General features: G+C 42.9%; 2 protein-coding genes across 3 annotated transcripts in view; both read left to right on the top strand.

The window, feature by feature from the left end:
* Positions 1 to 23,852, top strand: part of LOC114797841 (extracellular sulfatase Sulf-2-like) — a 28,564-nt gene extending 4,712 nt beyond the window's left edge. The window contains exons 3-21 of one of the 2 annotated variants that reach the window (XM_028993046.1): positions 5,646 to 5,885; positions 6,461 to 6,612; positions 7,081 to 7,250; positions 10,464 to 10,614; positions 12,456 to 12,631; positions 13,286 to 13,414; positions 14,888 to 14,944; positions 15,317 to 15,446; positions 17,014 to 17,230; positions 17,646 to 17,892; positions 18,204 to 18,300; positions 18,858 to 18,952; positions 19,031 to 19,093; positions 19,224 to 19,396; positions 19,976 to 20,118; positions 20,868 to 20,991; positions 22,006 to 22,039; positions 23,105 to 23,158; positions 23,717 to 23,849. In XM_028993046.1, the coding sequence (XP_028848879.1) occupies positions 5,646 to 5,885; positions 6,461 to 6,612; positions 7,081 to 7,250; positions 10,464 to 10,614; positions 12,456 to 12,631; positions 13,286 to 13,414; positions 14,888 to 14,944; positions 15,317 to 15,446; positions 17,014 to 17,230; positions 17,646 to 17,892; positions 18,204 to 18,300; positions 18,858 to 18,952; positions 19,031 to 19,093; positions 19,224 to 19,396; positions 19,976 to 20,118; positions 20,868 to 20,991; positions 22,006 to 22,039; positions 23,105 to 23,158; positions 23,717 to 23,747 (2,483 nt within the window). In that variant the 3' untranslated portion in view covers positions 23,748 to 23,849. Of the gene's footprint in view, positions 1 to 5,645; positions 5,886 to 6,460; positions 6,613 to 7,080; positions 7,251 to 10,463; positions 10,615 to 12,455; positions 12,632 to 13,285; positions 13,415 to 14,887; positions 14,945 to 15,316; positions 15,447 to 17,013; positions 17,231 to 17,645; positions 17,893 to 18,203; positions 18,301 to 18,857; positions 18,953 to 19,030; positions 19,094 to 19,223; positions 19,397 to 19,975; positions 20,119 to 20,867; positions 20,992 to 22,005; positions 22,040 to 23,104; positions 23,159 to 23,716 lie in introns of both variants that reach the window. The other variant, XM_028993047.1, reaches the window with a different exon arrangement.
* Positions 23,774 to 24,604, top strand: LOC114797843 (uncharacterized). The gene has a single exon (XM_028993048.1). It carries the CDS (start codon positions 23,800 to 23,802, stop codon positions 24,439 to 24,441), a length of 642 nt encoding a protein of 213 aa, XP_028848881.1. The 5' UTR covers positions 23,774 to 23,799; the 3' UTR covers positions 24,442 to 24,604.
* Positions 24,605 to 25,574: the final 970 nt, after the last annotated feature.

The raw sequence follows: 25,574 nt of genomic DNA, 5'->3' as shown, positions 1-25,574 counted from the left end.
TGCTGTTCTTTAACAGAAAGCAGAATCACCAAAGCACTCTTCCTTTCAACGACTCAAAGCACTATTCCTTTCACCATTTCTAGCCACTGCAGGACAATAGACAGGCTAGACAAACTCATATTATTATTAAATAATCTCACAACATGACATTTTTTATTAAAAAATGAAAAAATGTGATGAGTAAAAATTGTATCATCAAAATACTAAATACATTTCTAAAATCTGTAAAACAAATGACAACAAAAATTGTTAGTTAATGAATGAAGCAAAATCAGTTGATATGAATAAAAGCCTTGGCTGCTGTCTTATCAAGTGAATAATAATGGGTTAGAAAAAAAAAAGTTAGTTTTGGGCGCTTCTGAGGTCAGACGGAAGTTGACAGTACCCTAGTGGGTAACACGCCCAGCACCAGAAGACCCAGGTTCAAACCCCACTTACTACCATTGTGTCCCTGAGCAAGACACTTTACCGTGAGTGTCTCCAGGGGGACTGTCCCTGTAACTGCTCAAGGCGCTCTGGATAAGGGCATATGATAAATGCTGTAAAAATAATGTAAATGAAATGTAATGGTTCCAGCAATGCTAAGTACAATTAGACTTGTAATTGTAGACTTATTGACTAACAACTAATTATATAATTATTACTATTATTATTATTGTTATTACTATTTCATGATTTAATAAAAAGTCATTTCAATGTCGGCATTTACATTAACATTTGAAGGATGGTAGTAATATGTTGTGCTGTGTTGTGTAGTGGTGGAATGAAGTTGTTAACGGAGGCGCTGAATAGGAACGCTGTAGCTGGAGGCTCTCTGACCAGATTTGGGTGGGGGGTCACATGCTTGGCCACACACTGGCCTCATGCTTTGGCACAGGCACAGTGAAGCACGTGTCCAGTATTTAGAACTTCAGACAGTCATGTAATTTAGGAGGAAAGTCCCCATTCCCTTTCATGCCATCCACCAATGCAGCTTTTGGATCTGCCTTTATTTGTTATTATTATAATTTTTTTTTTACGATTTTTTTATGATTGTTTTCCACTTTCTATATTTGTCATTTTAAACAGCTTCACTGGTCATACTGTGTACACCCACATGCAGAACCTGCATTGGATCACACACACACACACACACACACACACACACACACACACAAACGCAAAATGCTTTCTGTTTTTTTTCCCAATGACTTCAACAAGCCCTCTGTAGAGATAACTGTGTTACAGGTCATTAAGATTTCAGCCTTGAGGCCTGTTAGCAGAATTCAGTGACCTTTTAATTATGTGTAGACAGCCCAGGGCACTTTTACAACTTCACTTTGAGGTCCCACCTTCTCCAAACCCTCTGAACCTCCAGCAGTTATCATGCGTATCTGTAGATAATAAACATGCATAACTTGTAGTTTATCATGTTCTGTTCCAGTATTGTATAAATCGATGTGCTTTGGCATTCATACATTTTTAAAACGGTTGAATAATTTCCCATGTCTTCTGGGGACATTTTAATGAACACTGATTATGACCCGATGGACCACATATCATCTTGCATTCTGATCTCAGCATAAACCTAATATGTTATTCTTTTGCAACATGTAAAGAACGTTTTTGTGTATGCCAATTTATGTGCGAATGTATGTACAGATGTTTCACATTATAATACCATTGTTGTACACTATTATTTATATTTATCTGGGACTGCAGTTCCTATATTGACTTTAAACAAGTTCCTCAGCCTGCACCACATATGGTTGGAAATTTTCCCTCTGAGATGCCAGGGCCACTGTGACACGTTCCTTGGAGGTCCTTCTTCTTCTTATTTCTGCTTTCCTCAGCAGGCTGGGCAGTGTAAACACTGCCGCGCAATGGGGGAGGGTCCCTTAAGGTGAAGAATTTGTCCTTCAGGACAGCGATTGAGAGTAGAGACATTAATAACTAGCTGGCCCTTCTGTCACTTTCTGACCAGGTGACTTTATTTCAAGTTGCACACCGGTCAGATGAACGTTCCAGGTGTCCCCATTCATTGTTGTTATGGCTGCCACAAGTGCATTAATTAACCAGCTCATTCATTACATGCAGCTTTCTTCTGAATTCCCTTTCTTTTCACCACCCTGATCCCCACCTTCCTCTCTTTTATTACACCAGTCAATAGAACCAACGTTCTCTCTTGATTAAGTTGGCATGTATCAGTTCTCGTGCCTGTTTAATCTCAGAGGAAAAGAAAAGGAATTATGTTCAACACACACACACACACACACACCGCAGACAAACACAGCAACCATGGGGGACAGAAGCCAATTGAACAATGACTTGTCATTTTCAAAGCAATTTACAATTACATAAAAGAGCAGCCGCTGTGTCCTTCGAGGACGAACATGGGATAATTGCTCATCTTCTTATCCCACCTCCGCCTTTTCTTTTTCCATTTAAGTGTCACCGACAATTCTCAGGTGGGCTATCTCAGTAAAGTGGTGCAAGGTTGCAAGCAGGTGACTTTATCTACAGAACGAATGGTGTTTAGAGTTTTACCATTTTAGGTCACTCAGGCTATTCACTGCAGAACTCATTTTGCGAGCGATCTTAGTTTCAGTGGCTGTTCAGGAGTGGTTCATCGCTAATTTAACCCCTTTAACCCCTGTGGTGCTGTAGGAATCAGCACCACAGACAGCTCCTTGTTCAGGAACTCTGGGGACCCCCTTGAGAATGTCCATCCTGTTTAATTAAAGATTTAAGATTTTTATTTGCAACGTGCATAGTTATAGCGGTATAGCATGCAGTGAAATGCATACTGATAAAATGCACGCAAATACTTATATTCAAAAAAGTCTGCTGGATACTATTTTGTTGAATGCTGAACTGCAGTATAGATCCCTTGCTTTTTGTCCACATGACTGAGGGTGGAGTGTGGGAAGTGGGAGATGGTGTCCTATGTAGACGTGTTGGGGCGATAGGCAAACTGCAGAGGGTCTATGTTGCTGGGGATGTAGGAGAAGATGATGAGCTTCTGAAAGTGAAGTGATTGTCATTGTGAAGCCCTGCAGCACAGCACACGATGACACAACAAAATGTGTCCTCTACTTTTAACCATAGTGAGCAGTGGGCAGCCATGACCGGCACCCGGGGAGCAGTGTGTGGGGACGGTGCTTTGCTCAGTGGCACCTCAGTGGCACCTTGGCAGATCGGCCGCTTCCTTAACTGCTAGCTTACCACTGCCCAACAATCAAGTCATCAAAGTCAGCTGAGCTGCTTCAACTTGGCAAATGCTGATTTATTACAGAAACCACAAATTAGTTGACGGATCTCTCGGAAACCACAAATCCGTCTTGCCATGTATGAGTGTATATACGACAAAAACCAGGAACAAACCTGTGAAATGTGTGAGAGAGAGAGAGTATTTTACTGCTCATGAGCGATTTTTAGTGCACCAGAGAGACCAGACCGGTCCACCAGCATTCAAATAAATATTTCATAGCAGTTTGCTGGAGCTTTATCAGTCCTTGTTTTTCTTGGTGAATCACACTTCTCTAAGAGGAGTACGATTTAAGAAATGTCATCCAGTAAAATGATCACTCAGAAGAAATGGGAGAAGAAAGGCTTTTGCCACTGGAACACAACCCACATTCATTTATAATACATCAAAAAATACATTTTTATGTGTTTTAAAAGCATGTGTAAAACGATGCTTCTTTTAATTTTTTTTCCCTATTGGTATTAATATTATTCAGTTTTGACTGTCATTTGAGCGCATGAAGCACACCCTTGTAAATGGCCACAAGATGGGCACTTACACTGATTTTATGTCCAACTAAAGTGTCAGAACACACAACAGTGGACTTCCTGTGTAGGACTCACTGATTCAGCCTAAAACATTAGATGTCCTGGCTAATAGACTACAATAGGCATATGCCATATCAGTATCAATACGAATATTTTTTACTGATGTCATCTAAATCTGCATATTGCAGCAAATATAAGATTTATTGCACCCAAGCTATATTGCTGTATTTATTTTGCAAATGTATTATAAAAGTATTCTCTTATATTTTCTACAAATTAAAGTGTACCAATTTCAGATATTTCACTTTGTTTTGCATATTGCATGTTCGTTGCTCTTCATAGACCAGTAAACGATGCTCAGTTAGGTTCTCTTAATTCTGTTTTTTTAATCCAGTGAGCTCAAGTGTACACTGGCCCCACGTTCTTTATAGACTGGGTTTAAAGGTTTCTGCAACTCAGCCCTCTTTGATCCGAGAGCAATGCGTGGTGTGAACTATATCCAGACTCCAGTGATTTAACCTTTAATGTCTGTGCTAAATCTCCCCTGTGGAAAATATCTTCACCTCTGGTGTTTTCTTTTGATTGTAAAATGGTTTTATTTTGGCACTCATATCTCCAAAATCTGTTCTGATAAACACTCAAAGCTCTGCCACATTCATCAGATAAGTCGACTCATCAAAACTGGAGAGAAACATGTCCATGTTCCTTTATAGCCAGAGTACACCTGCAGCCAAAACTTCTAAGTCCTTGAAAAATGTCTTGTTTTAAGCAAGAATGCGATTATCATATTGGCTTTGGTATAAATTACAGTTCTTGCAGTTTTTGGCTGCGTTTATCTGAAAAACATTTGAACAAATCGGCAAGGACTTGTATCCAATAATAGAATGTAACTAAAATTGTAATTGAGAATACTGCAATAAGTAACTGTAATTTAATTAGACCTTTTTCTTACAGTAACTTAACAAATTACAATGACATTTTATTTGTAATTAAATGACGTAACACTGTCACGTGTAGTTCATTACAATGTTGAACAGTTGGCATCACAGAGCTTTGCTATGTGTGGATTGCAACTCTATTCATACGCTTTTATTGTTCGCTCAAGTTTAATCCCCCTTTGTCTTCTGCATAGAGGATTGGAGGCTTTCCTCGCATGCGCTTAATTAGCTTAGAAGATAAAATTTTTCCTATGGATTGCTCTCTGGAGTTTTGTGCATTTTTATGTACTCATTAGTTTTGTGCGTGTGTGTGTGTCAGGCAAAATAATCATTTTCACAAGCAAACTGTGTGCTCTTTGTAGATGAAACACTAGGCTGCGATGATCATCTTTAACCAGCACACATGTTCTCATTTCCATATCAAATGATGTCTCTGTATGCAGTATTTTCATTCTGGGAAAAAAAGATATCATAAATAAATGGAGAACAGACAGGAGGTTGAGTAAAACAGTAAAAAATTCACCTTGGTTGTTTTGACACTTTGGATGCAGCATACTTTAACAGAGTATTAGTATAGAATAAAACTAGTGGGAAATGATTTTGCGCTGGATTAGAGAAATCACTTCTTTAAACTGTTATGAGTGTAGAATTTCGTTCCCGGTGGTGTAATCCCAACTAAAGCCCTAGGCTCCATTAGATCAGAAATATTTGTTTTATGCAACTTCCACCATGTGAGTTAGGGCTGCAATAACAACGGATGAGTGTGCATACATCATAATTCTTGCACTCATTTCACTAACAAGGACTAATGCTAAAAAATCTAGTGATTGTTGTGCTCAGGGGTTACAGCACATCACTTACTTAGAACTAGAACATATTCTATAGGTGAGCCTGGACAGTTGTGTATCGTTCTTTCCATGTGTGTCTCTCAAGGTTCCATGCAGGCAATGAATAAGACTCGGCGCATCATGGAGCACGGTGGAACCCACTTCACCAACGCGTTTGTGACCACACCCATGTGCTGTCCATCACGGTCCTCCATGCTGACAGGGAAATACGCTCACAACCACAACACCTACACAAACAACGAGAACTGCTCCTCGCCGTCCTGGCAGGCTCAGCACGAGCCCCGAACCTTTGGCGTGTACCTCAATAACACAGGATACAGGACAGGTACACACACGCGCACACACACACACACACACACACAGTCTCTTATTAACCAAACATACAAAATAAATATTGCAAATGACAATGCACACCCATACATTCTCTCAGCCCTTACATGCACACATAAACACACCAAGCCTTATTTTCGAAGCTCTATAACAGTCGGGGCATGTTCACTAATAGTGAACATGCTTTTTGTTTTTTTTTCTTTACCTTTTGTATGTCATTGACCTAAACAGAATAACAGGCATCACCTTTAATTTACAGGCATCACTATGAATTTAGATTGAGAGTCGTGATATGAAATGGCATGGCGTGACAATTAATTTCTGAAAACATTTCTGTATTGATGTTGATGCCCTAAAATTATTGGCTCTCTGCAGTTAGCAAACTTCTGCAAAAAAAAATCTGCATTTAAAATCTGAGAGAAATTTGATCCAATTTTTATTCACCCTTTCCTCTTCTACTCTGACACTCACACATGTACACGGTGCACATGTTGTCTTCTACACATGTTTTTTTCGTTGGTTCTTCATTGATATGCCTAACTACTTAACTGCGTTTGTGTGTGCTCACAGCATATTTTGGGAAGTACCTAAATGAATACAATGGCACATATATCCCCCCTGGCTGGAGAGAATGGGTCGCCATAATAAAGAATTCCCGGTTCTACAACTACACCATCTGTAGGAATGGTGTCCGTGAGAAACATGGATACGAGTATCCCAAGGTTGGTGCATTAATGTGTGTCCTTATCTCAATATGTGTTAATCTCTGTTCAAAAGTCATCTTTTGTCAGAAGTCATCATTGAATCGTAAATGTTAAATGTCAAATGTACAACTAAATCTTGCCTCACATGCAGATTTTGCAAGAATGCGTGTGCTGTAACGTTTGTGTCAACAGAAATATGCACAATGCGAGTATATTGGCCGCACATCAATTTCAGCCAAACCCTCTAACATAAATTCAGAAGGCTAATGTTATTTTTACCATTGCTGAAATATGAATTTACATTCATATGTCATAATTGTGATTGTAATATGACATATATTATACATATTGAGAAATTGTGCGAAATTTGTTTATTTGTTTGTAACCATATATATTTTTGTGCACATGGAGTGTGGGTCCATGTTTGTATGTGCATATGGGTTTGAGTGTATTATCTTATTTTCTTCTGTATTTATCCCTGACCAGGACTACCTGACTGATCTCATCACTGAGGACAGCATCAACTACTTCCGCACATCTAAGAGGATTTACCCCCACCGGCCCATCCTCATGGTCCTGAGTCACGCCGCCCCCCATGGGCCCGAGGATGCCGCGCCACAGTACACTACCGCGTTCCCTAATGCATCCCAGCACATGTGAGATATAAACCCCTCTAACACTTCCACAAACACTTCCACTCCCTAACACTTCCATTTTAGGCCAATGACTCTGCAACCTGTATGTAATGGTTGACAAAAAGCACTATATTCGAGCCAGATGATTCCTATGTGCACTACTTCCTTCATTCTGGGTCATTACAACCCTCGCCTGCCAATGTGACTCATGTGCAAAATTTATTTTCTATATTTTTTTTCCTTAGAACCTTGACCTTACACCAGTGCACAAGCCCCATGCTATGGGCTGTGCTTAACACCAGTTCGAGAATAGTGCCCAAAATATTAAGGTATTAGTGTTCGGGTTGTAAGGTTGCACATAATCTTTTTGTGAGAAGTGAGACAGGAAATGAAGCGAGAAATATATTTGGCACTTGCGGGCAGTACCGCTGAAAAGGTTGGAGCTTCCCCGTCCATTTCCATCGTCCTGTGTCTTGCACCCCCATTTCGCTGTAGCTTTGGCAGGCGAGCTATCTGGTTGCAGTCTGGTTGCAGCAGTTTTAGATAAATAAATAAAGTTTGCGTTTTCCTCTCTTTTTTTTTTTTAGGACACAAGAGCTCACAAACATTTTCACCGTCATGCTCATCCGCACACACCCTCGTCTCGCGCTCTCTCGGTTATGAAGGCTTCTCTGTCCCTTCTAATTAACTACCAGCTGGGACCTGAACGCCCCCCCTCGTCCTCCCTTGTCATTCCTCGTGTCCTTCATCCTCCGTCTCGGACCAAATCCCCTCAGCCTGCCTGTGCATTTCCCAGCCCTGATAATCATGAATGGGGAGAGAACATGCTGTTTCTCTCCCAACAAACCCACACGCACACACACACACACACACACACACACACACATAAGCATTCTGTCCACGGCTGCTCTGCATCTGGCCGGGTCGGCAGACGTTCCCTCGCCGCCTTAATCCCGTCAGCACGTGCCGCTGTTGTGCACTGGCAGGGTGGTGTTAATCCCGGCATTAACTGATCCTGGCCTCATCCCTGCTCTCGCTGCAGGATCTGAAACCAACACCAGTGTCCACTGAGGCCGCTTCACTTTTATGTCCATTCATTCGCTCGACATTCAAACCGCTGCGCACTTTGGTCTGGAAGCGCTGCATAACGTTCCGTACAATGCCACTTTATTTCAATTCTGCTCATTTGCTTATATCCAGAGCGATGCGCAAGAGGGAAATAACACTCGGGCCTCAGCGCTTATCACTTTGACAAGGAGATTAAGCAGGAAGCGAGCAGCAAGTGTGAGTTAGGTGCAAATTAGGATGTAGTGGTTAATAGAGGAGATGGATCTTTAAAGGACGATAGGCCGTTCCGGAAGATCATTCGGTCATTCCAGAACCACAATTGACAACCTTGGAGGAACGATGTTTGTGGAATTTTGCACAACATCTGGTATCCGTTTCTCTGCATATCACACCGTGTGTGACTGTGTACTCGACAAATAAAAATTAGACTATGAATTTGATCTCTATGCTAAATGAAGCGGTTACATGTTTTGCTAAGTAACAATGTGAAATTTTTTTGTCTTTTAGCAAATAGATGGACAACTTTATGGATTCCAAGGTTACTTTCCTACTTTCAACAAACATATAGTGTTATGCAGAAGATGATGCCCCATCGCCTCTTTTTTCATTCTCCCATCCACTACCCCCCTTCCCCATTACCTTTTGTTCGGACCCATAAGTCTTTCTGCAAATGTTTATGTGAAGCCATTCTGGAGCTCCACACATCCACCTCTTTTCCTCTCCCCATTTCTAATATATTTCTCCCCATTTCTTTTATATATATATATATTGGAAAAAAAAATATATATATATATATATATATATATATATATATATATTTTTTTTTTCCAATAGTCAGAATGAAGCAGATTTCGTGGCACTCCGACATCGAGCATCGATTTTGTCGAAAGTGCTGTTACAAATGATTGCAGTAAACATTTTGCCATAGTGCTTTTAATTGTGGCCTCAAAGCAGACCACAGCTTCAAGCTCTCTGCACACGAGATGGGCTCCTTTATAGGCTAATACGCTTCCAAGGCTTTAAACTCTTAGACACACCCTATCACCACAGCCCGCACTCAGCACACTCTCAAAACCCTCTACTATCACAACAAAGTCTTTATGGGGACCACATTCTGTCATCATTCACTTATTCACATTTTTCATTTTGTGAGTGTGTTTTGGGGGGATTTTTTTTTTTTTTTCATCTTACTTTTTTCATTATTTGTGTTCTTTCCCTGTTTGTCCGTTTCATCACGATTCCTCCGGTATTGCTTTCATAATTCCTTCTGAGAAATAACTACCTTTGTCAAACCACCGATCCGAGACTCAGTTTTCCGTAAATTCACCATGAAGCCTCGTCTGGCCCTCAACACCACTCATTTCCGCTCTGCCTAGAATTACCGCTGTGCCTTCCTCAGATGCTTTGTGCCTCCAGCATGGAAAACAGCCTCATCTTTGACTGTGGCGCTGCCCCAATTTCCTTAATTGATCGTGGAGACCCCTGAGCCATGAAGTACTGACCTCAGGAGCATTTGTCGACTTTTTTTTTTTTCTCCCCCTTTCTCAGTAGGTTCACTTAGAAGCCGGAAATCTTTATTGCACCCCTCCAAGGAAGCTTCTTATCTTATGTAACAGTTAAAGCCTCACCAGTCTGTTCCTATTAATCAGAGCATTCCCCCAACAGAAAGAGCTGGATACGTCTTCCCAGAAAACCATGCTACCATCTCAGTCCACCCCACAGGCGTCCAACATCCGCTTTCCCTGGACAGGGATTCCCAGCAGTTGCCCACGAACAGCAACACTTTTATTACATTTTATCATTTGTTTCTGTTTGTACCAAGATGGGATCCAACAGAAGTAAAAAGTAAAAATAAATAATGCAAAGATGGAGACGGTGAGAGAAATTTGCATGTAGAAGGCCTGGAGACTGGAATCTAGTTGAGCGTCTAGTGTGAGAGATTTGGTGAAGTTTGAGAGAGAGAGAGAGAGAGAGAGAGTAATACTGTGACTCACAGGAGGTCAATACCTTCTTTAATCACTTCCTTCCGCAGATAAACAGCCTCAGTTGTCTGTATCTCCGTGTCACAACTACTCAACCACATTGCCCCCTATCTGTGTGTTACAATATTGCAAATAACCACACGCTCACCCAAACTAAGTAACACACCCTTCTCTCTCTGTGCAGCACCCCGAGCTACAACTATGCGCCCAACCCAGACAAGCACTGGATCATGCGCTACACAGGCCCCATGAAGCCCATCCACATGGAGTTCACCAACATGCTGCAGAGGAAACGGCTGCAGACGCTGCTGTCAGTGGATGACAGTGTGGAGAAGGTTCGAGCTCATGACACAACCACAAATATGCATACAAACGCATGTGCACAGTTGCCTTCGTGTATTGACACGCTGACAAAGTCACGCACACAAACAAACACTGAGAAACAAAGTTAATCAGCGCACAGCAGGCTACAGGCTGAAGCAAATGTCTCTTTCTGTCACGTTGGCTGGACATGGCGAGGAAGGAGGACACAAAAGCACGCTGTCACAGGACAGGGGTTTAATACGTAATTAACAGGACAGGGGAACATCACCACACAATGACCTGATGGCGAACATATATCACCTGATACACAGGTGATAACAATCAGGGAACATTACACAGGACGGACATGAAACTCCGGACCCGGAGTCACCCATGCCGGACCGGATCATGACAGTACCCCCCAAAAATGGTCGAAAAATGGTCCATGAAAGGGGGGAGGAAGTCCATAGGGATGAGTGGCGGCTGTCCTGCACCGTCCTTCAAGGCCCGTCCATAGGGGACCGGCATCCTGTCCGCCGTCCGCAGGCGCCCGTCACTCCGTCAGTCTCCGACTCGCCCCGCTGGGAAGTCCGCCGCTCTCCTTGTCTCGGTTAACGCCGGGAGCACCTGAACTGCGCCACTGGTCCCCTCGACCCCAGGGTAACTTTCGTAGGTTGTCAAGGTCCGGTCGCACGAATTCGCCTCCGGAATCGGCAGGGGGAACATGGACAGCGTGACAGATCCTCTCGACCCCTCGGTAGCTTTCGTAGGCCGCCGACAGTTTGTCACGCTTGGGGAACCAATAAAAACATGGCATGGATCATGGCGGGGAACTGGCGATTATTGGAGGTGCGTCACTGGAATCCGGACGAGACGGCGGCGTCAGGGGACGTCCATACATGGAACCTTGAACTTGGAACTGTGGGGCAGACGTCCTCCCGACCATCCCTGGATCTCAGCGTCCAAATTTGGTCAGGTCATTCTGACCGACTCCACCCCTTTGTACCAAATTCTGCCTAATGTATACTTTGATTTATGGAGGTTGCTGTTGCAGCCTATATTGTTTTCCATTTACTCCAGCAGAGTATATAATATCTCTTTTTCACCCATTTCAGTTTGTCGATGAAGAACTGGCAACCTGTGTGCTTTGGTCACATTATAAATAGACAAACAGGTTAAAAAAAAAATGGAAATGGGAAAGCAATACTCTCTCGTTCCTCCTTAAGAAGATTGTCTTACCCACACAATGAGCTGTAAAGTCTGGAGTGTGGTTATATTGTCAGCCAGACATTTTTTGATGCCGCTTGATAATGTCTGGTGAATATATCTGCTCTGGCGTTCTGGGCCTCTGAGTGACGCAGATGTACATTTTAAATGGTGATAGCAGGCAAAAGTATGGAAAACCACAAACATTTTACCTTTTAGAAGTGGGGGTTTTCCAGAACAATACACTGTGATTGTATAGACAGTTCCTGCACAAAAATCTAACTTTACTTTCAATGGTCATTCAAATTGGATACCGAAAGTTTTTGTTATCTACAAAACTAGAAAACCTAAACCAGATGAAGAAAGAATAAAATTGACTAATCTCTTTGGATTGACAATGGATCACACAGGATTGGAGTACATGTGTAGCTGAAGTTATTTTTTGTCATTTCAGCAACATACATATTAGACGGTACATAGTGAAACGGAATAACGTTTCTCCTGGTGCTACATGTAACAGTTACATAATTAAACAGACTGACATAACATGTATGTGCGACAGGCAAACGGGGCTACTAAAGTACTAACAGGGGGTCAACAGTTTGTCGTATTAACTGCAATCGCTGTGGGGATATGTGGCCTAAGGAGTGTGTTGTGTGTGTTGTAGGTGTACAACATGCTGGTGGAGACGGGGGAGCTGGACAACACCTACATCATCTACACCGCTGACCATGGCTACCACATTGGTCAGTTTGGTCTGGTCAAGGGCAAATCCATGCCGTACGAGTTTGACATCCGCGTTCCGTTCTACATACGAGGTCCCAACGTGGAGGCGGGGACAATGTAAGGAACGAGTACAAAGGGGTGGAGTCTGTCTGTCTGTCTGTCTGTGTGTGAGTTATTGTTGAAAAGTCGCGAAGGTCGGCCATGTCTGACCGGTTGGCTTCGTGTTCCCTCTGGCAGTCAGCCGCGCATTCGATTTCTCACGGCCAGCCCCCAGCAGACTGCAGGCGCTGCAGGCGGCCTCGGTGTTTGGCCTCCTCTCACAGACCAACACGGCTTCGCTCAGTGGGAGTGTGTTTAATGACATTAGCCTTTAGCTGCGTTCACCGGGCCGTTCAGAGCTCTTCAGTGCACAAGCTCTCGGAAAAGCAGATTAGAGCCAGCAAAGCGCTCTCACGCGCCAGTCAGGCGATCGAACAGACCGTGAAGACAGAGGGACAAGAGGTTCAAAGGATGGGAGGGGGTAGAAATGTAAAAAGTGTTTTTTTTTATTAATATTATTTCGGCATTCACCATTATCCTATATATATCAAATGAATTGAATAACTTGCCATTAGAAAATAATGAAATCAGGTAACGTGCTTGCCTGCTTTTCTCTTCACAGTTAAACTTTTCCTGATTTTATTTCATGCTTCAGAAGCCTAATGCCACTTTCTGCTTTAATATTTTAATGTTTATTAATAATAGTTTCCTGTTTTTCCTTTGTTTTCATAGTAATCCACACATTGTACTTAACATTGATCTTGCACCCACCATCCTGGACATCGCCGGGCTGGACATTCCCCCGGACATGGATGGCAAGTCCATTTTCAAGCTATTGGACACAGATCGGATGGCTAACAGGTATGGATCAGCCCACCTCCCCTGAGGAGGATTTAAAAATAACCGGCAGATAATAGAACCCATCTAAAATGGAGAATAACTAAAACAAACACAAGATCCCGTGCATCTGTGGGACTTTTTGAGTCTGGAGCATTTGTCTGCAGATTCACCAGTGACACAGAAGAGTTCTGCCAGATCAATTTCTTTCATTTCTCATACTAATACTGTATCCATATGGGACATAATGCAGTTAAATACAGAGTGGTTATGATTGTCATGAACTGACACAGTACATGTGCACCATGTTGTAGTCGTGATTATGTTTGATTAGCAGCCTTACCCAAACTGCTCCCACTATGTTAGCGTGTGAATACTATTCCTTTGTACTTTGCTTTTCCAGTGTGTGTTTGTTCATTTTTTTATGGCCTTTCCTCCTTCCTTTTTTATTGTTTATTTGCTTAATGTTGCATTTTTACTTGCAAATGTGTTCTCCTGACTTGTGCAGATGATCTAAAATTGTAATTTGACTCCAATAATCAGTTGGAGTCTTGTTATTGTTGTTATTATTATTATTAATATTGTTGTTATTGTTGCTGTTATCCATGGCAACATTTTGAGATCAAACGAAATAGAGACCATAGATGCAAGCCCAACAAAAACAAAGCCCCTCAGACTGGTGTTCCACCGCTCTAGTCGTCTGAAATGACAGCCAATATAAAACCTGGCTGGATATTGCAGAGGAAATCATGAGAAAGAGAGAAAGCGAGAGAGAAAAAGAAAGGAGCAGGTAATTCTCCCTCTGTCCACCCTGCTGTGTCAACATATGTTTGGGTTATAATCACTCCAGACCCTGGCTGGCTGCAGAGGATGTAGGTGGAAGCAGAGAACCGGATATAGCCAGGCAGCCTTAAGGTGGAAGTCAGTCAGGAAAATGAATCAGGAAATGGGGGTATTTTTTTTTTTTTTTTTTATTTCATCCGGGTCTCTGTAATCAGAAATAAATGGTTTCTGCTGGCTCTGAAATTGACTGCGGGGAGGTGATCAGGGATGCAGTGGGTCAAAAGAAGGAGTGCTAGAGGCCCTGGAAAGTGGGATAGGGAGAAGGACTCCCTGCCGGCAAGATGAGGGAGAGCTGGTTTCGGGGCCGTCTGATCAATAACTCATACCTGCAGAGGAGATTAGAGGTCTGGGAGCGACAGCACGTCCCCTCCGCTCCTAAACCACAGAACAGGATTGAAAAACACACCTCCGCCTGCCGCTCTGTGTTCCTCATCAAAAACTGTTAGACGTTCCTGTTGCTTTTTTTCCCCATCCCCTTATTCCTTTCTTGCCTTTCTCCTTTTTTCATCCTTGTTCAATCTTCTGGTGAACCTGTTTCACTTTGTCATCTCCCGGCTGGCGGAAGCTCATTCCTGGCAGGGTTTCACCAAAGCCTGTTCTGATCGATGACAGGACGATCTAATCGATTTTGTCCATTTTTTCTCCAAACCACAGGTTCCAGGTCAACAAGAAGGGGAAACTGTGGAGAGACTCATTTCTGGTGGAGCGAGGGTGAGTCTTCACAAGCCCTTCATGACTGTGGGTCTGGGCACGTCTACAGTGCCGTACACAAAACGTTGACCAGAATGTACACCACTCAGCCATCGAGAGACACTTTATGAGTGGTTCTGGTTCTGTTGAAGGCCTGAGCTGACGCATCCTGGAACATTTAATGAGTCGTATAGCTTTATCTAGTGGTGCATCAATATATGTTTATTGGAAAATATTAAGGCATTAAAACATCAAAACAATTGGTGTCTGAGGTGAACTTTAATCTGTAGGGTTAATACCCACTCCAAGCGCTGGACATAAAGCATGGAAGTGGAGGGGTGAGGGGTTCTAGTTTGTGTTTTGACATTAATCTTGGGGCTTAACTCCTAAAAGGAAACTTCTGCACAAGCTAAATGATGGGAAGGATGTTGCACAGGAGGAGAACTTCTTGCCCAAGTACCAAAGAGTGAAGGACCTGTGTCAGAGAGCGGAGTACCAGACACCCTGCGAGCAGATAGGACAGGTACTTACAAAAACACACACACACACACACACACACACTGCAATACACGATACACACATTTATTCAAGGATGGGCTGACACGCAGAATCTTATCACATTTTATAGGGGATGGATATTGTAGATATTGACTGTGTGTTAGCCAGTTTCTGATATCCAAATATGAACGAATGATGGGTGGTTCAAGATCTTTTGCAGTATTGCATGTCTGATTACATACTCACACACATTTACACCAAGAATGGAAAACAGATATGATAAACCGCAAGCAGACAGGACAGGAACACTCATGCATAGGTCAAATGAGAACTTATATAACACACACACATCTTGTATTAGCTATGTTTGTGTGTGTGTGTGTGTGTGTGTGTGTGTGTGTTTGAAACATGCCCTACCAATCTGCAACTAGAATTGTTTGACTGTTCCTGGTCAGAAACTCATGCAGTGAAATAAAATGAGCAAGCTGAGAGACAGTGACTGTTCTACTCTGTCAGATCAGACCCATCTTATTTCTCCTTTAATAAGATGAACTGCAGAAGGAATCCATCACATTTACACTAATCCTTTTTTTTCTGATTTGCTTCTGATATACCGTACAGGCCCAAAGTTTGGACACACCTTTGCATTCAATGTGTTTTCTTTATTTTCATGACTATTTACGTTGGTAGATTCTCACTGAAGGCATCAAAACTATGAATGAACACATGTGGAGTTACGTACTTAACAAAAAACGGTGAAATAACTGAAAACATGTTTTATATTCTAGTTTCTTTGCTCTGATTACTGCTTTGCACACTCTTGGCATTCTCTCGATGAGCTTCAAGAGGTTGTCACCTGAAATGGTTTTCCAACAGTCTTGAAGGAGTTCCCAGAGATGTTTAGCACTTGTTGGCCCCTTTGCCTTCACTCTGCGGCCCAGCTCACCCCAAATCATCTGGATTGGGTTCAGGTCCGGTGACTGTGGAGGTCAGGGCTCCACTTTTTGTTAAGTTCATAACTCCACATGTGTTCATTCTTAGTTTTGATGCCTTCAGTGAATATGGAATATGGCCGCAGAGTGAAGGCAAAGGGGCCAACAAGTGCTAAACATCAACCCTTTAAGTGTGACTTTTTCCCTATTTGATTTTATATATATATATATATATATATAAAATCAAATAGGGAAAAAGTCACACTTAAAGGGTTGATCAATAAATCACTTATGAAAGTGAAGTGATTGTCATTCTGAGACACTGCAGTACAGCACACGGTGACACAACAAAATGTATCTTCTACATTTAACCCATCACTTGTCCATAGAGCAGTGCGTGGGGACGATGCTTTGCTCAGTGGCCCCTTGACGATATGGGATTTGGACCCTCAACCTTCCGATTGTAATCAAATGGTTTCCAGTTCAAACTCCAAACCGCCAAGGTGCCACTGAGCAAAGTTCTGTCTCCGCCCACTGCTTCAGATTCCTTACCTGCTAGGCCTTTGTGGGCTTTCAATGGCCTTTGTGATGAATAATAGTATTTAATCAATATTTGTTCCCTCATTTGCTTGATAATTCCACTCTGATATGCCCCTGCAGAAGTGGCAGTGTGTGGAGGATGCCAGTGGGAAGCTGCGGCTCTATAAGTGCAAGGGGATGTCCAGCCTGTCAGCAGTCAGGAAGCAGCAGCCGAGTCCGGCCAGCATGAAGGGCCAGCTGTACCAACGCAGCAGAGGCCAGCCAGATGAGTGCAACTGCCCGCTGCCCACCTACACCACCGCTGGCTTCAAGAAGAGCAAGCTATTGTCCAAAAAGAGTATGCATGCACAACCCCTCAGCTCTGACCCGCATTCATGGTTGAATGTGACTCTGCACTCATATTTCATAATGAACATGTTCTCATGTACTGGTCAATGTTTTTTTTTTTTGCATCACATACACAATGCATTAATCTAAACAGCTTTTAGATTGCAACATGAAAGTGTTGACTGTGTAAAAAAAGTTGACTGTGGTAAATAAAACAGAATTTACATAATCCTGCACACACACATACTCTGATGTCCTAATTGATCATGGATATGTAAGACTGCAGCATACGCTCATAAATAACACATTTATAGATTTATCCATTAAGGAATAGCTTTGTGTAGCTACCCGTGAAATTAAACGCTGGTCTCTACTGCCTCCTGGTGGTGGATCTGTCGAGCTAAACTACTTTGTTCCTCTGACAGAAATGAAGGCCCTGAAGAGCTACTCCAGGAACCGCTTTTCCCGCTCTGTTTCCATGGAGATGGGTGGGGACCTATACGCAGTAGACCTGGATGCTGGATTTCATCCTGTGGGTCCCAGGAACATGAGTCTAAATCGCCCCATGGGGGCAAACTACGATGGCGACGACTTTAGCGGGATGGGTGTCCCAGTCAATCCCCAGACCAGCAAAAGCCTGGCTGTGCCCTCTTCCATCAAAGTCACCCACAGGTAGGGAGCAGGAAATTAAATATTTAGAAGTGCATCCATTGTTCTAAATAATGCCCGTAATAACGAGTAGCCAGTGAAATTAACTGATGCTAAATAATTAGTCATTAAAAACGTCACAAAATAATAAAATGGTCCTAGTGAAAACGAATGCAAAAGAGTCGTAAAGTCCCAGGACTCACCCAGACCCAAAATATTAGTTGAAGTGTAATTAATTTGCTTGGTGCGCATTGTGTCGAATTGACATGCATAGTTTTGCCACCCTTTGTGTAGTGTGTGTGTATGTCTCACATTCAGTGTGTCTTTCTCACCAGATGCTCCATCCTAGCCAATGATACTGTGAAGTGTGATGTCGGCCTCTACAAGTCCCTACAAGCCTGGAAGGACCACAAACTTCATATTGACCATGAGGTGAACCTCTCTCTCCTGTATTTGGCCTCTGAAATACAAAATAAACATGTAATGGAAAAGTCATTGAAAAGTCATCTTATTGACACTTGAATGTATAATGAAGTACGTAGTTACTGTTAGACTGCGCGAGAAAGTTTTACAACCACAACATTTAAAGCTAGTTGAGGTCTGTAGTGTCTTTGCTGGCTTTACGTAGTGAACCATGTCACGTGGTGCTTCATACGTTGCTTCCATATTCTAGCACCTCCACAGACTCTTTTTAAAAGTCATGTAAATTACAGCTGAGGATTTATGCCCGTACTTTGGGGTCCTTTTTACTAGGGCTCAGGCTTGCATGAATTTGGAGGTAGAAACACTGTCATTTAAGTTAAGTTTTTTGGGCTGTCGTAAGTTTAGTTTAACAATATTTTGGTACATTTGACTTTTTGTGATTTTTTTTCACACAAATTTCAATGGAAATTATTTTCTAACAATGTGTAAGAACCCTGAAAGAACATGTCTCCCAGGAAATACTTCGCAGCTGAAGAGATCACACTCTCTGTCACACTGTCACACAGATTGAAACCCTGCAGACAAAGATCAAGAACCTGCGTGAGGTCAGAGGTCACCTGAAAAAGGCACGGCCAGAGGAGTGCGACTGTAACAAATACATGTGAGTGTAATGCCTGAGAATGACTTTCTAAGAGCAGCCATCACATGCGTGTAATAACATTGTGTGTCTTTTGAACAGATACGAGTCCAAGTTCAAGACCAAGCTGAAGAAATACAAAACAGGCGGTGTTCACCCCTTTAGGTAAGAATCATCTCATGGTTTCCAGATGTTTGTGTGTGTGCGGGTCATGGCAGAATTACAGTAAGTCATTTGTGTTTCTGTACTGCAGGTGAATAAAGTATGTGTGTGTGTGTGTGTGTGTGTTTTGTAGGAAAGCTCTGGTTAAGAAGGACAAGAAACAGTGGCTGCTGATGGAACAGAAGCGCAGGAAGAAGCTCCGCAAGTTGCTGAAGCGCATTCGCAACAACGACACATGCAGCATGCCCGGCCTCACCTGCTTCACGCACGACAACCAGCACTGGCAGACGGCACCCTTCTGGACCTGTGGGTGCCAACAACACGTATACGTTTCATTACCATAATTATCCTTTCAGCACCACGCGTTGTACCTTCAGTTACACGAAGAGTGGAAAAAACGGCGTACAACAATATAAACTATTTCTCAGTGAATTATTTCAACAAAAAAATTTGGTAGCGAAGGAATTGAGTAAATATAGTTTTCCGACATTTTAAGCAAACTGTGAGGTTAAATTCCTCACGTGTTGTGTAACTGATGGAAAATACAAAAATAAAATGCAAAACACTCTTATTTAGATTAATAAATGATGTTGCTGTAGTCTGACTGGGTCTGACTTGTATTGAGTGGACTGTTGTCACCCAGTTGTCACTGTGCTTTAATTGTTTTTATCGTGAATAGTGCCATTTTTGCGTTTGTATTGTGTCTGATAATTGTGTTGTGACTGAATGTGGGTTGCAGCCATCGTCACTGTGTCTGTGTTTTGATAATCCGTTTTTTTTTGGGACTGCGCTCCGGTTGTGTTATGGCGTCTCTGATATGGTTCCGTCCCTGTGACGGTGTTGAGGCTGTGCTCTGATAATGTTGTGACTGCGTTCTGTGTGCAGTGGGCCCGTTCTGCGCCTGCACCAGCGCCAACAACAACACCTACTGGTGCATGAGGACCATCAACGAGACACACAACTTCCTCTTCTGCGAGTTTGCCACCGGCTTCCTGGAGTACTTTGACCTGAACACCGACCCTTACCAGGTTTGTACTGCTCCATCACTTGCTTGTTGTCCAGCAATGAGCAAAGACATATACCAGTTCAAAATATGTGTAATAAAATAATAATAATGTACACTACCAGTGAAACGTTTGGAGGCACCTACTCATTTATGGGTCTTTTACATTCTAGAAGAAAACTGAAGATACAGGACTATTAAATAACACACATCAGGTTATGTAATAAAAAAAAGGCAAATGAGGCAAAAAGTTCAACACTTGCATCTCTCCAAAGAAGGGAGCTTTTGCTGTGATGGCAGCATTTCACACTCTTGGCCAAAAATGTAGGTGCATCCAGACCTTTGACTTTGTTAGGTGGTAGTAGCCTAGTGGGTAACACACTCGCCTATGAACCAGAAGACCCGGGTTCGAATCCCACTTACTACCATTGTGTCCCTGAGCAAGACACTTAACCCTAAATTGCTCCAGGGAGACTGTCCCTGTAATACTGATTGTAAGTCGATTGGATAAGGGCGTCTGATAAATGCTGTAAATGTAAATGTAAATGTAAATGTTGTTAGTGTACAATGTGTGAAAATATACACCGGTGGGTGACAGTTGTGTAGTGGCTAACAAATATGCCAGATTATTATTTCATACATATCCTATATGCGAGGCTTATATTACTGAGCAAAACACTGAGCCCATGTTGCTCCGGGGGGGGGGGGGGGGGGGGGGTTGGACCTGTAGTTTGTGACGTTCTCCTCTTTGTGCATGTTTGTGTGTGTGCGCAGCTGATGAATGCCGTAAACACGCTGGACCGCCAAATTCTTAACCAGCTACATATACAGCTGATGGAACTGAGGGGCTGCAAAGGCCACAAACAGTGCAACCCTCGCACACGCAATCTCGACATTGGTGAGTCCTATAAGCACACACACACACACACACACTGACCACGCTCTCAAAGAAAAAGAATGGATAGTCGTAAGCATTGTCATCATCCTCATCATCACCAGACCCACATTGCTTTTTGTTCTCCCCTTTCACATATGAATGTGGAATTGATCACATCTGTACTCGACACGACCCCTGCGGAGAGGTGGATATTTCAGGATCGAAAAAAAAAACTCCTCCTCTCTCTTTCTCCTGTGCCAAGGCCTCTCTCAGCACAAGCAGCCTTTTCATTGTTCCTAGTGAGGGGTTGATGGAGCGCACATATGCTGAATTAGCCAAGAGAAAGTAAACAAAGACACTCATATCACTTAAATAGACAGATGTCACTCACAAAAAAAATAAAATTGTGAGAAACGTAGTTTGTATTAAATATACTTTCAGTCAAAAGTTTTGATGCACCCGAAGACATAAGACACAGGACCACACTTTAGGTTCTTTTATAAACAATGAAATAGCAAGGCAAAAAGTTACAACGTTCCTGAAGGTTTATGCTGAACACTTTCTTATGTAAAGCGATTTGTGACGATGGCAATAGTGAACCAAGCAGTTATGAAGGTTAAAAAAAGAGACGATTTATCAAACATACTTCACTCTCTCCTGATACAACAAATACTAAATACGTTCGTTTTTTTTGGAATGGATTCTTCAAAATGGCTCCTTCTTAATCTCCATAACCTCCATAACTTTTGACTGGTAGTGCATAAAGTAACTTGATAACGATATTGTATGACTTTTTTTTTTGCATATCCTTTAAATATAATTTGTGATTCACTTTTAACTTCGGGTTCCTTATTATTTAAAATAATTGAATTAACTGTAGTAATCACCGCACTGTTTAGTTTTGCTGATGTGGGGCTATGTGCTATTGATTGCCTGAAGAAGCTATTTGGGTGTAATTCCACTCACTTTATCTTCAAAAAGGGCCACATGTTCTGCATTCCCACTTTCTAACCACTGATATTGTTTCTTCTTCAGGAGTTAAAGACAGAAGCAGCTTTGATGAATACAGGTATCTTTACTAATTAAACTAATCATCACGTCACAGTGTTGACATCGAGGGCATCGCCGGACCCACAGGGGACCATAACTAAATGTGCACATACTAAACGACTCGAATTAGTCTGAGTGATGAATGTGGTAGGAACGTGATTCCGTGCAGTGAAAGATCCCACCGGTCCGTAGCTGTGCTGGTTCTGCTGCCGTTTCTTTCCTCTCACACAGCTTCTGTTCGGCATCCTGCATGATTTTACGCCTCTCTTTGTGTGTGTGTGTGTGTGTGTGTGTGCGCGTGTGTGTGTATGAGCGCATAGGAACATAGATTTAAATTGTGAAAGTGGCAGGGACCGTTTTATCTACAGTACAAAGGCAGTATTTGGAATACTGTTACTTTAATATATTTCGAGTAAAATTTTTGTCTGTCGTAATAAGAACTGTGGATAAATGTGGATGCGTCGGTAAATAATATTCATCTTGATATTTAATGAATGCTGATGTTGATGTTCCTGTACTCTATTAGCTGGGATGCCCCACATATTTTATGCCTAGATCTTATCCCAGATGCAAATCATTTCCCTTCAGTTCATATATTTTGGCTGTGACTCAACGGTTGCGTTTAATTAGTCAAAAAGTGCATTTTAATCAAGCTAATAATAATAAAATCACTTAAAAAAGCCCAAGTCTGCTTTTTGTTCTCAAATGTGGATTATAGTCATCAATATTTTATATTTTGTTCGTGCTGAATGGGATGAAGCAGTTTCACCACCCAGAAGTCTGACAAAAATACAAATGAACTAAACAGAACACTACAGAACTCGAATTAACTAGACAAAACGCTACAGCATCATTTCAAAAATACAATTTTAAGATGCTTGTGTAAACGAATAAATTATGAATAGATTATTTACTTTTTTTTGAACATGGTGCTTTGCTAGGGTGTACAGGGCCCATTTGAGCAGGATAAAGTGTGTGTGTGTGTGTGTGTGTGTGTGCATGTGTGTGACTAGCCCTCTGAAAGGTTTCTCTCCTGCTTGAGGAACATGGTAACAGTCTGTCTTATTGTTGCTTGTTGCATCAGGCAGTTTCACCGTCGAAAATGGCCTAAAGTGAAGAAGCCCTTCTCCAAATCGCTGTGAGTTTGGAAGCCCTGCTCCAGTCCTTGGTGCTCAACGCCACTGCCAGTCCTTCACCTCATCTTTTTTTTTTACCGTTTCTTTTCTCCCTCCCGCCATCTTCTGTTTTTTTCTCCTCCACACTCTGATCTTCTAATGTCTTTGGCTTTGTTTGTGCCTTGCATGATCCGTCTGGCCGATCGTCTGACTGCATGCGGCTTGCCTGGTTCCGCTTTCTCACCATCTCACCAGCTTTCCGTCTCTCCCCAGTAGAGGGCAACAGTCAACACACCTCCTTTCCAGTAAAGCACTAACCTAATGGGATCTAAAGTCTCTATTGTACTTTTCACCGTTTCTCTCCATCTCTTGCCTTTTTTTTTTCAAGTTTAGTCGTTTTTACCCTGGTCAAGCATCACATTATTCCCATTCGAAGTAATCTTCTAAACTCCATAGCGTGCTGGAAGGACTAGGTGACCGTCTGAGTGATTGGGTGCTAGGCTTTAAAGGAAGGTGACCTGCACCAGTGTGTGTTTTACTGAGTGTGTGTGTGTGTGTGTTTGCGTATTTCTTCTGTTTAGAGGGCAGATTTGGGAAGGCTGGGAAGGATAAGACCCAGGAGAGCGAGGACCTGTCTGAACAGGAGCTGTCTCCCGGGACAACCATGTGGTCAGAACTTGAACCCTTGTACAGACTTGACGAACACGCCTACGATCTCAAACTGGACTTCAACATAAGCCTGGAGGACTGGACCGAATTCAGCGGGGCAGTGGACCGGATGTTTGCGCTGCTTAGCAACGACAACCAGCCCTACCACCGACCCCACCCACTGGTGCCAGGGGAAGCGGAGCTGGCGGGAGGAAGAGGAGGCAGCGCCCTAGTTTCTTCAGCGAGCCAATCGGCTTCAGCCATCTACCTGACCACCCTGGCTACACCTGCTCTTCTGCTGAGAGAGGCGGGGACAGAGGTCCTCAGACATGCTCTTGGGCTGAACTCGGGATCTGGCTCCTCTTCCTCTCGGTCTTCCTCGTCCTCCGACCTCCCTTCTCCTGAGCCAGCTGAAGAGGGCAGTGCCACCTGGGGGCTCTCAGCCAAGGTCCTGAATGAATTTCTGGAAGAGTCGCAAAACGGCCTGCTGGGAGATGAGGACGAGGAAGAGGAGGCAGAGGAAAAAAAGGAGGACGAAGATAATTGGGATGCAGAGGAGGAGCTTCAGAAGAGGCAGTCGGGCAGGTGGCGGCTCAGGCCCCCGCCGTGCGACTGCAGCAGCCTCACGCAGGACCCTGCGGACCGAGGGCGCACCTGAAAAAATCCGAAAGATCCCCTTTCCCCTGTCAGGTGACTCCTCCACAGCCCCTGGCCCTCATACCACGCTGGCACCACGCCGCACACCAACCAGGTGGAGATCCTTCAGGCTTTGAACAGAGCACATCTTCTACTTTCTTTCCTTGTTTTGGCTTTTCCTTTTTTCCGGATTTTCCGTGTTAAGTGGGTGGGTGGGGGGGGTTTGAACAGAGGGATAATAAACCAGTTTTCATATCCATAGAAAAGAGTTTTATATTGTGACCATGTTAACTCTTGTTATTTTTTTTTATTTTTTTTTTTATACTATAACTATTGGTGGCTGCTTATGAACTCCCTGGCACAGCTTCAGTGTTCCGTGGCACACAGGCGTACGCAGAAGATGCTTTGTTTCCTGTTCGTCGCAACTTGCACGACGAAGGTCGCAGGCTTTAGTGTAGTTCAGTAGAAAGACCCCCCTGTCCTTGCGTCTGTGGCGCCGGCGAGGAAGCGGGGGGCGTAGATTTGTTTTTTTTTTTGGTGTCGCAGCTTGTTTGGACTAACACATGTAGGTCACAACCTTGTCACTGTTGCTAAACGCCTCCGATCGTCTTCTGATCATTTGCCTCAAACAAACCTTCAACCTCGTCCTGGACCGGCACCCCAAATTTGTAACATCCCACTGGAAATTTCTGCAGTTACAACCATTCCTTAAATACAGGTCAAAAAAACACAAAGTGCAATCTTTCAGTCTTCAGCCGTGGCATATCATGGGGAAACACGACAGCGCATATACTGACGTATTTAACAATTTAACACACGCCATATTCCTTTTAGCCCCAGGCGTTTGTACCTGGTCTCTTTTTGCTATACATGGTGCTATTATGTTCAGATTAAATATATAAGAATTGTTGTACGTATTTGAATGTATGTTTGCGATCTAATGTAAATGTTAAAGTATATTTTATAATACACAGAGCAGATGAGGCTGAGCAACCCTATCCTGTGTCCGCCGGTTCTTGTTTGTCAGTTTTACAGACTCTGCCTGGATTATTCCGATCAAGGTTGATTGTGCTTCGTTACGTCAGCGCCCCTCTCCAAATCGACAGAGATTTTGTAGAAGGTTGTGTATTGCTTGAAATGTACTTTGAATGAACC

This window comes from Denticeps clupeoides, chromosome 10 (assembly GCF_900700375.1).
Source record: "Denticeps clupeoides chromosome 10, fDenClu1.1, whole genome shotgun sequence".
In the NCBI taxonomy this organism is placed as follows: domain Eukaryota; kingdom Metazoa; phylum Chordata; class Actinopteri; order Clupeiformes; family Denticipitidae; genus Denticeps; species Denticeps clupeoides.
The sequence above is the reverse complement of the archived record's forward strand: the minus strand, read 5'-3'. Positions and strand labels throughout refer to the sequence as shown.

Excerpts from the sequence above, each read along its gene's own strand:
- LOC114797843 (XM_028993048.1), top strand. The coding sequence starts at position 23,800 with ATGTGGTCAGAACTTGAACCCTTGTACAGACTTGACGAACACGCCTAC.